This window comes from Engraulis encrasicolus, chromosome 18, assembly GCF_034702125.1.
Source record: "Engraulis encrasicolus isolate BLACKSEA-1 chromosome 18, IST_EnEncr_1.0, whole genome shotgun sequence".
Classification (NCBI taxonomy): domain Eukaryota; kingdom Metazoa; phylum Chordata; class Actinopteri; order Clupeiformes; family Engraulidae; genus Engraulis; species Engraulis encrasicolus.
This window is the reverse complement of record NC_085874.1, coordinates 39,953,232-39,962,485: the sequence shown is the minus strand read 5'-3', so window position 1 is coordinate 39,962,485 and position 9,254 is coordinate 39,953,232. Positions and strand designations below refer to the sequence as shown.

The following is a 9,254-nucleotide window of genomic DNA, read 5'->3' as shown; positions in this document are numbered from 1 at the left end:
GGTGGCATCCATGGAAAAGCATTTCTAACAAGGAAGCTGAAAACAGAGTTGTCTTGTGAACGTGAAGGGTTTACATTCATACGCTAAACACATTTGTAGGTCGATATTCAGTATGTTTATTCAACTTCCACATTAAGAAAAGGTAAATAACTAAAGTAAAGTATGCAACACGTGAAAGGCCCCGGGGAGCTTGGTGGGATTATTAGACTTGGGGTCTGGGGGGCTGCAAGACCCCTGTTGGTTACGTGCGCGGCTGCCTAGTTCTAGTGTCCCGTGTCAACACGGGAAATGTCAAAATGAAGTCATTTCTTGGCAGCTCGCGCGGCACAGTCTCTACCTTGCTGCCTGTCAGCGCCACAGCCGAGGGCCTGAAAAAGGTGAGTCGGTTGCATTCCACATTCGTGCACAAACCAGTCCAGCAATGATGTCACCTTCTGCCGTTTCTCTCTTCTGTTGCTTTCTTCTGCACAACCAAATACTTTGCTGTCGTTTGCGGATGGGTCACGCTGTGTGCTCCTCGTAAGAGCGAATAATAACAACATGTCACTTTACTAACCAGCAGGTAAACGAATTGCCTATTTGCAACAATGTTACCCCAACAGCGTTTCCGCATACCATAACATTATCCCCCTGAACAAGACCCCACCACCGACCCAAGAGGAGAGTCAATTGACTTGGGAGGACTAGCCTATGCCTGAGAAAAACCTTAGGAGAAAACAGGGTTATGACACTCAACGTCACGTGTTGTTTATTTTACCATTCAACAGCAAGACACGGGTTTGTTAAAACCAAATGTCACTTACCCCATTCTAGAAACTCTTGGATGTTTTTCTCTCGTCTGATCGGCGAGCTGCTACATTCGTCGTAGAGGCAGACAAGTATATCCAGTAATGTTTCCACGCTGATACATTGGCCGTTGGATTGAACTGGGCCATCCAAAATCAGTTTTTCCAATTTCTTCAAGCGGACTTCCCCCGACATGATTAAAATGGTTTTAAGTTGACTAGGTAGCGAATTGTGTTAATATTTACAGACTATAAGCCTTTGCTTTGCAGGGATAAAGCCACGCCGGCGACAGAAACAGAAGGTTCAAAAAAAAAAGTTCCAAGGAGAAGCGGAGATGAGATGTGGAGCTAAAGGAAATCAATCATACCGCTCGCCGTGTTAATGTATCAGCAGCGGACGCAGTATGTGTGTGAGCCACATCATTATCTGTACATTTCCCTTAATGTCCACTCCAGAGAGGCCGAAGAGAGACTTCCCAATTGTCGACCCTGCCCCGGCCCGGTGGTGGATTTTTGACGTAGAGCTCTAAGCTAACAGAGTTGCTTGTAGTATTTCCTTTCGTCTTTCAACTCCTTTCCTAGATGTCCCGAAAAGGACACCAATATGTATTAAAACGCATTTGAAAAGGATCTGCCGATTTTCTGCGATGTGAGGATATCCATTATGTGTTCTCCAAAAAATGCATCAATTCAGGATCTGCAATGCTACAAAAGCTCCAATGCCCCTCCTCTGTTGAGACTACAGAGGACGAAAGGCTTAGCCCAGCTAGTTTCTTCCTCTAAATTCCATTCTTCGCAAATCATCCGCCAGCCCCGTTCCCCAGTTGAAAATGGTCAGCCGTGGACAATATCTTCATGGATAACAATTACACAACGTCGAATGCAGTTGGGTCGTCGTCTGGGGGCACACTCATTTGCAACGCCAGAGAGAGAGAGAGAGAAAGATCTGTGGCTCATTCCAATCCTGAACGCTGCCTTTCCCAGCCTCCCCCGGTCGGTGGCTTGCGTCTCAGCTCCAGCTTGCTGCTGCAGGCTAAATCCAAGCTCATCATGGCGGCCGGTAGGCTACACACCGCCGTCACAGCATCTGCTACAGAGAGAGAGAGAGAGGGGGGGGGGGGGGGTATGGTTTGGGGTGAAGTTAGGGGGAGGAGGGGTGTAAGGACTGGCAATGTGTGAATGGAAACTGTGGTCGGTGATCGGGAACTGTGTTCGTTCATTGAGGAATGTGGTCGACATCGCTCCCCTGTGACAGACTGAAGAGTTGTGCATGTTGCATGTTCGTTTTAAACAGGGCCTCACTTTTGACTATGCTGGTTTAGCTCACAATGTATCGCTGCACTTATTGCGCTTTCTTGTTATCCTAAGAGGTTAAAATGTCTTTCGTTATGCGTAATATCCATGCGTTATTACTCGTGCGTTATGCGTAATTACGCATGCGTTATGCGTAATTATTTAATAAGGATGCTAATTTAATCCATGGAAAATACATTTGTGACTGGATGGACATTTGCCACGTTGCCATAATAAAAAACATTTAATGTTTATTTACAATTGTTTTGTCGAAATGGTTGTAACTGTGTATACAATTCACAAGATTGGATCAATGTGGGTTTTTTTTTTCCAGTTGAAGGCCTAGTCAGCTGCAGACGTGTTCCCTTCCTTTTCTCTTGGCGAGTGCGACTGACACATTTTGAGTTGTACAATGGCGCCCTCCTACGGCCATCTACGTCGAGTGCATCCGGCTGAGACATGCAATGCGAAATTGACCTGATCGACAGCTATTCCCCCCACAACTCTAAAGCAAAAATTAGACTCCACACATTAGCCATTACCGAGGTCTTGCGGTTGCACATTTTACAATGACTTAAAAAGTGATCAGATCCATTAGGCGAAAAAGAACAGTGGATCTGAAATTTGGGAAGAATTGTGTGTTGATTGGTGTTGTTCATTTTCATCAGACATTATTGTGGACTCACGCAGACTATATGAGGCATCAATCAGCGTAATATATGTCCAGTTATCTTTTGGTCATTTAATTAATTAGTCATTGTTTCCGTGGGGTTCCTTGTAATGTTTAGTGGCATCAAAGCCGCAGGGCGATAGTCACAGCAACTGGCGTGTTTAGCCACTCCTCTGGTGTAGTGACTAGTGATCACACCCGCCGAGCTCTCACTCCCAATCTGACAACTGCCACACCAAGGTTAATAAGGTGCTAAACGCGTCTTTCATGTCTTCAAATATTTGAAGTTGGGATAACGAGACTTTCAGCAGGAAGTTGACATGACGATTAATAATGATGCGCAGACGGTAGCCTCCGCTTGGCAAACCGCATGTTGGTGTAATGCGCCACCCTAAAAATCTTCCTCACATGGCACCACAGAGACTGCGGATACGTGCTGGTGACAGTTGCAGCGTCACCGTGCTTACAGCAACAGCGGCCAAACCACTGTCAATGCATAGGCTAGGGTCAACCTGTGGTACGACTGCGTGCTAGATTAAAATAAATATTTGGATTCCACGCGGAGTACGTTTCTGTGGCTACTCTGAAATATTGATTGAATGATTGATTGATTGGTTGGTGGGTTGATTGATTGATTGATTGATTATTGACAACAACACACCAGATTCCCCTTTACAGGAGCTCTGTTCTTCCTATGTTCAAATACTGTAGGCTACTTCTCAACAGTCGTCGCCAAAGTAGCGTTCAGTTAGGGGAGTCGTTCTAATGTTATTGCGAGGTGCTAATTAACGCGGGAGTTGTTGATTGGGAGGATGTATCTGTCCTTTGATTTGAACTGCCAGGATTGTACCAAAGGAGCTGTTACTAATTGCCATGGGAAGGGAAGACGACTGCGCCATAGTTCACAATAACGCTTCAGACCTGCTATGCACTAGGTCCTAGATAAAGCATTATGTGTATTGTGCAGTACAGACAAGGCCAATAGAGACACTCAACGCAGATTTTTTTAAAATTGTTTTGATCTCGAAATAGACTAAATATAGGGTTTAGGGATACATCAATAGGCAAACGCATGTTTATACATTATAGTGTATTACATTTAATCCACTCTCCATGTCATAGTTTTCTGTAGGCCTATTAGTTAACTTAGGCCTCGGCTGCATTAGATTTATGCTGTCCAATATGTGACTGTCAGGACTCCCTTGCACAGTCTTTTAACCACTTTTGAATCAGTCACAGTCTTCTGTCTCTTTTGTATTACTATTCAGGGGTCTGTACTGTAATTGAAGTGTTATTAACATATTATATTATATCCTATTATATCCTATTATATCCTATTATATTATATTATATTATATTATATTATATTATATTATATTATATTATATTATATTATATTATATTGTCAGGTCAGAAATCAGCACAAAGATAGCACAGTACATACGATGGTAATGAGATTATTTCACAAATCTAAAAACAGTTGTTCAAAAGCATTTGTTGTCTTTCATCTCCAAAGAGAAGGAATTGCCCCATAGATATAAACTGACACTGTTGAAATATGTGATAGTCTACTTTGTAGACAGTTCCTTTCATTTTCTATTCCAACCTCTGAGCCTTTCAACGTGTGTGTGTGTGTGTGTGTGTGTGTGTGTGTGTGTGTGTGTGTGTGTGTGTGTGTGTGTGTGTGTGTGTGTGTGTGTGTGTGTGTGTGTGTGTGTGTGTGTTTAAATTTAGACCCATTTTATGAAGTTATAATTCACTTCTGCACCTTCCTCTGTCTGACTGTGTCAGGGGTGGGGAACCTATGTCTCGAGGGACGATTGCGGCCCTTGAGTGCGTCTTATCCGGCCCCCTACATAGTTTTAATGTTATGCAGTTTCACGTTTCATTCATGAAATATGACATTGTCTGTAAAGAAATGTTTGAATTTACATTTGCAATAGAATGAAGTTATGTTTTCGGGGGACCTAGTGAAGATGGGGTCTGTTGTAAAGGTGTCCACCTTCAATATCTACACCTTTAAACGAGGCAGGAGGAACTCCTGATGTGTGTTCATAGTATGGCCCTTGGAGGACTTTTTACAAAATTTGAAGTGGCGGGCCCAGCCATGGCTCAATCAGCGGGGGCACTGCACTGCTACACCGGCTGCCCGGCTTAAATTCCGGCCCGGGTCATTCGCCGAGCCTTCCCCATCTCTCTCTCCCACTCACTTCCTGTCACCTCTCATACTGTCCTATCAAAATAAAGGCAAAAATGCCAATAAAAAAAATAAGTTCTTTTTTTTTTTTTGAAAATGGCCCCTTGAATGTAAAAAGTTTTCCCACCCTTGGTGTATGGAGTTGCTGTGCTCTGCTCTCCTCTATAACTCTCCAGTTGTCCACCAAGTCCTCAGCCTTTCCTTCCTGTGTGTTCCTTTGGTCTGTCTGACATCTCGGGGCAAATAGAGACCCAATACACAACCGCAGACACTGGGCCCTCGGTGCCAAGAGTGCCTCTTCTCTTCTTATGTTTGTGTGACCAAACAAGGGGGCAGCAAACTCTGCAATGGCATCAGATAATCACCAGGCTGTGAAGAGGCTCCCCAATCCACATCCCCGCTGGCCCAAACCAGGCTCCTGGATTAACTGTCTGTTTGGCTAATAATTTTAATCTGTGGGTGGGTATGGGGGGTCTCTCACCGGGAGGCGGAATTGCCAATAAACATTTAATCCCCATGTCCCCATGTATCTGCCCAGCGCTTTATCAACCTCCACTGCTCCTCCCCATACGAATAATAATACAAAAAATCGTTGCATACACAAATACGTGTATCCCACCCCCCAACCTTAATGCACCCTTAAACCTTGCCCCATCCCCCCCCCCCCCCCCCTCCCTCCCCTCATGCTTGTTGCAGAGGTGGATGACTGACAGTCTGCCCCCCAACACACACACACACACACACAGACACACGCACGCACGCACGCACACACACACACACACACACACACACAACTGTACAGTCTGGTCCTTATAGTGGCATGCTTGTGCCCCCCACCCCCCTCTCTCTCAGGACTCAGCTGTCTGACAGAGCCTTGCCAGACAGGACTAGACTTAAAGCACGCAGGGGAATGTACACAAAGAGGACAAGGGTGTCACACACACACACATGCAAGCTAGACAGGAGAGGAGAGGAGAGGAGAGGAGAGCTTATGTGAAGCGGCTGTCGTGAACCACTTGTTCAAATATCTGTGTCTGAGTCAGGTTTTAAAATGAAATGGCTTTTCTCACAAAATAATTATAAAATAATAGTAATACAAAAGAGTTGACAATAAAGTTTACAATAGTAAATCCATATAGAGTTATGGATCATCTGGTTAACTGGCTATATAGGCCTATACCGTACATAGTCCTACATCAGATGAGGAAGGTACTTAAAATGAATTGCCAACTTTCAACTTTACAAATTAATGTCAGCAATTGCTCTGTATTATTGCAAATGATTCTTTATAAATCATGTCCTTTCATGGGCGGAAAGGAACTGTACTTTAAAAGCAAAGTTTGAATCTATCATCTTAAGGATGACACATTTTCACATCCTATTCTTTAGTAGACATGGAAATCCTTTGATATTTCTTGAGGATTATTTATTGTCATTACAGAGAAAATCGATATGATAATCATTCTGTAGGTTGTACTGCTGCATTCAGCCTTAATGTGCCCGTGAAACAAGGCTTTCATGTTGCACATGCACTCTGATGTTGGTAACCGCCCCCCTGCCAACGTGTGAACGAGTAGGGCGTAGCGAGCATATAAGCACTGGCTGAACGACCGTCAGAGTCACACTGTCAGAATCGGATACCACAAGACACAACTCTACACGTCTCTCTTTCTCTCTCTCAAGGACTCAAGGGAAAGCACAATGGCAATTCTTCAGGTATCGTGCGCTCTGTGCGTCGCGCTTCTGGTTATCGTGGAGGGCTTCACCCATGAGGACATGAAGGACGCGATGCTGCAGAAGCTGGGGCTCGACGAGGTGCCAAGGATCCAGAAGAGGGATTTGGAGAACCTGGTTATCCCAGCGCATATCAAGAACAAGTACCTCTCCATGCTCAAACTGCACAACAAGAGACGGCGCCGTGCGCTACCAAGCCTTGCTGGAATCCTGAGAGGAATTCATGGGAATGCAGGTAAATACTCTTCTGTAACATACTTACCTGCTTCTCTCCAATATGTCCTCGTTGCGTATTAAGTGACCATATAATGTACATAATGGGAATAGTTCAAGGCGCAGGCTCTGTTGCGCTTCGGGGAGCTGCGCAATGAGCCTATTCTAGCATCTCTGTATATTCTATACCCTACCCACACCGCAGGATATTACGTGCAACTTTGCAAGACTTAACATTTTGCTTCGCTGTGTCTTTTCTCTCAGACATCTCAGGTGACTTCGTTTACTCCGATGCCACTCGTCAGCGGATAGTCTTTGACATGGAGGCAAGGATACCAGAGAACAGCGAGGTCACCATGGCCGAACTCAAACTCTACAAAACAGTTCCAAGAAAACGTTACACGCCTGAAAGGAAGCACCACAGGCCAGTAAACAATGCCAGGGTCAGCATCTATTGGGTGGATGTCCTGGAAAACGGCTCCAACAGAACGTCAGTTGTGGATTCAAGGTAAGAGTTGCAGACGCTTCCTGACTGTCGCCGTGCGCAATTTGCGTATTGGCTGTTTTAAGTGTAGGCTATTTTTTGAAATGCATATCATTAATCATTTTCATTATCTCACCAGGTTGATCCCCATCCACGAGACTGGCTGGATTAGCTTTGATGTGACTCAGGCTGTGCACTATTGGTCGAAAAGGCAACAGAAGACCCCAATGCACCTGGAGGTGTGGATAGAGGGCGAGAGACCCGGCAGCTACGCGGCGGAGATGGCAAAGGGTGTCCATTTTACCACTCAGGACCCCAGCGAGAACGCCATGGTGCGACCGGAGCTTGTCCTCTACACACTCAACCTTGATGAATTTGGGTAAGGCACGATTTACACTAAGCCCAATTATGACATAGCTGCAAAGTGTAACTCCTGCAGTGTCAACGTGTTGTAGTCTGTGACTGTCGCATTTTTTTTTAACACGTCTCCTCTTGTGCACTACAGGGCAAGTGGCGACTGCGAAGCCAACACCGACAAGCCAACCTGTTGTCGTGAAAAGTACTTCATTGACTTCCGAGCCCTCACGTGGACCCAGTACTGGGTCATCGAACCAGCAGGGTACCAGGCATTCCGGTGCACTGGCGCGTGCAAACAGCCGAAGCGCAACTACGGTTACGGAGAGAGGAAATGCGCCGTGGTGGAGAGCGCGCCTCTGCCAATGATGTACCTGGTGAAAAAGGGCGACTACACAGAGATCGAAGTGGCAGAATTCCCTAATATGATCGTGGAGAAGTGTGGCTGCGCAATGGACAACATCTCTGTAGTCTGAAGTGGAGACGTTTGAACTATGACTAACCTTAAGTACTTTTATGGTGGACGGCAGAAGACGAATTATTCCGCCAGGGGACTTCTTTATCCTAAAGCACTTGAACATTGTAAATAAAGAAGATTCGTGTCAGAGGAGTGCATTTTGTAAACCCAATGGGGCCACAAGGAAATATCTGATACTCAGAGTATATTTTTGACCTGTAAATAGTATGAATTTGAGACATATTTCACTATGTTTTTAAATAAATTATTTTTCATTTTGAAACGCTATTATTTCCTCATTGAGTAGGCCTAGGCCTAGGACTTTGGGGGTGATGCGAGAATGTAAATTATTTCTAATACTTCATTTGTAACGTACATTGTTTCACACTTAGTTGCTGACCCAACTGCTTAAGTCGAGTTGTCTACACTTTAGCTGACCAAATAATGATTTGCATAGCCTACTCCACAGGGAATCCACCAAGGGCCACACGAATCAACGTAGGGCCTATGGCTGTCTGGCGAGTCACTATGCTATTTGGCAAAGAGTAGGCCTAATAGGCTAGTCAAACAACAATGACATTTGCAAATGGACTTGAAAACTCGGCAAAACGCATAGCTCATTTATTTTAATTGTTAGACTATTGAGCCTAACAATAATAGGCTACCAACTTTATGTTTGGCGGCCAGAATGCTGACTGGTCAAGACATTTAAAGACCAAATGTTGTATTTGAACGACCCGTTAGACACATTGAGTGATTTCTGTTGATATTTTCACACCAGACGAAGTAAGGCTTTAATGACCACAAGGTTAACAAGCAAACGTTTCAGACAATCGTCTGATCATGAGAGACAGATAGTTCAGAAAAGAATTCCAGCACTTGACACGTGATCAGACCGCCTGTTTATTGTGTTGTCTGCGAGACGCTGTTGTTCCAAAGATACAGTTTAACCGAGAAATAGCCTATGCATCAATAACACACCTTTAGAAAAGCATATTACTCTGAATAGTCGCTGATCATTTTAAGAAAAAGACAAAAACACACACAGCTCTACATGTCCTGAATAT

At 44.6% G+C, this 9,254-nt stretch overlaps 2 protein-coding genes across 4 annotated transcripts in view; one reads left to right on the top strand and one right to left on the bottom strand.

The window, feature by feature from the left end:
* cdc42bpab (CDC42 binding protein kinase alpha (DMPK-like) b) overlaps positions 1-1,817 on the bottom strand; it is a 152,660-nt gene extending 150,843 nt beyond the window's left edge. For 2 of the 3 annotated variants that reach the window (XM_063223612.1, XM_063223613.1), the window contains exon 1: positions 804-1,817. In XM_063223612.1, the coding sequence (XP_063079682.1) occupies positions 804-981 (178 nt within the window). In that variant the 5' untranslated portion in view covers positions 982-1,817. The remainder of the gene's footprint in view (positions 1-803) is intronic. The other variant, XM_063223611.1, reaches the window with a different exon arrangement.
* The window catches only part of lft1 (lefty1), a 9,094-nt gene extending 675 nt beyond the window's left edge, over positions 1-8,419 (top strand). The window contains exons 1-5 of the mRNA XM_063223616.1: positions 1-377; positions 6,629-6,914; positions 7,157-7,400; positions 7,516-7,755; positions 7,882-8,419. The exon at positions 1-377 is cut by the window's left edge and continues 675 nt beyond it. Of these exons, the coding sequence (XP_063079686.1) occupies positions 297-377; positions 6,629-6,914; positions 7,157-7,400; positions 7,516-7,755; positions 7,882-8,206 (1,176 nt within the window). The 5' untranslated portion in view covers positions 1-296 and the 3' untranslated portion in view covers positions 8,207-8,419. The remainder of the gene's footprint in view (positions 378-6,628; positions 6,915-7,156; positions 7,401-7,515; positions 7,756-7,881) is intronic.
* Positions 8,420-9,254: the final 835 nt, after the last annotated feature.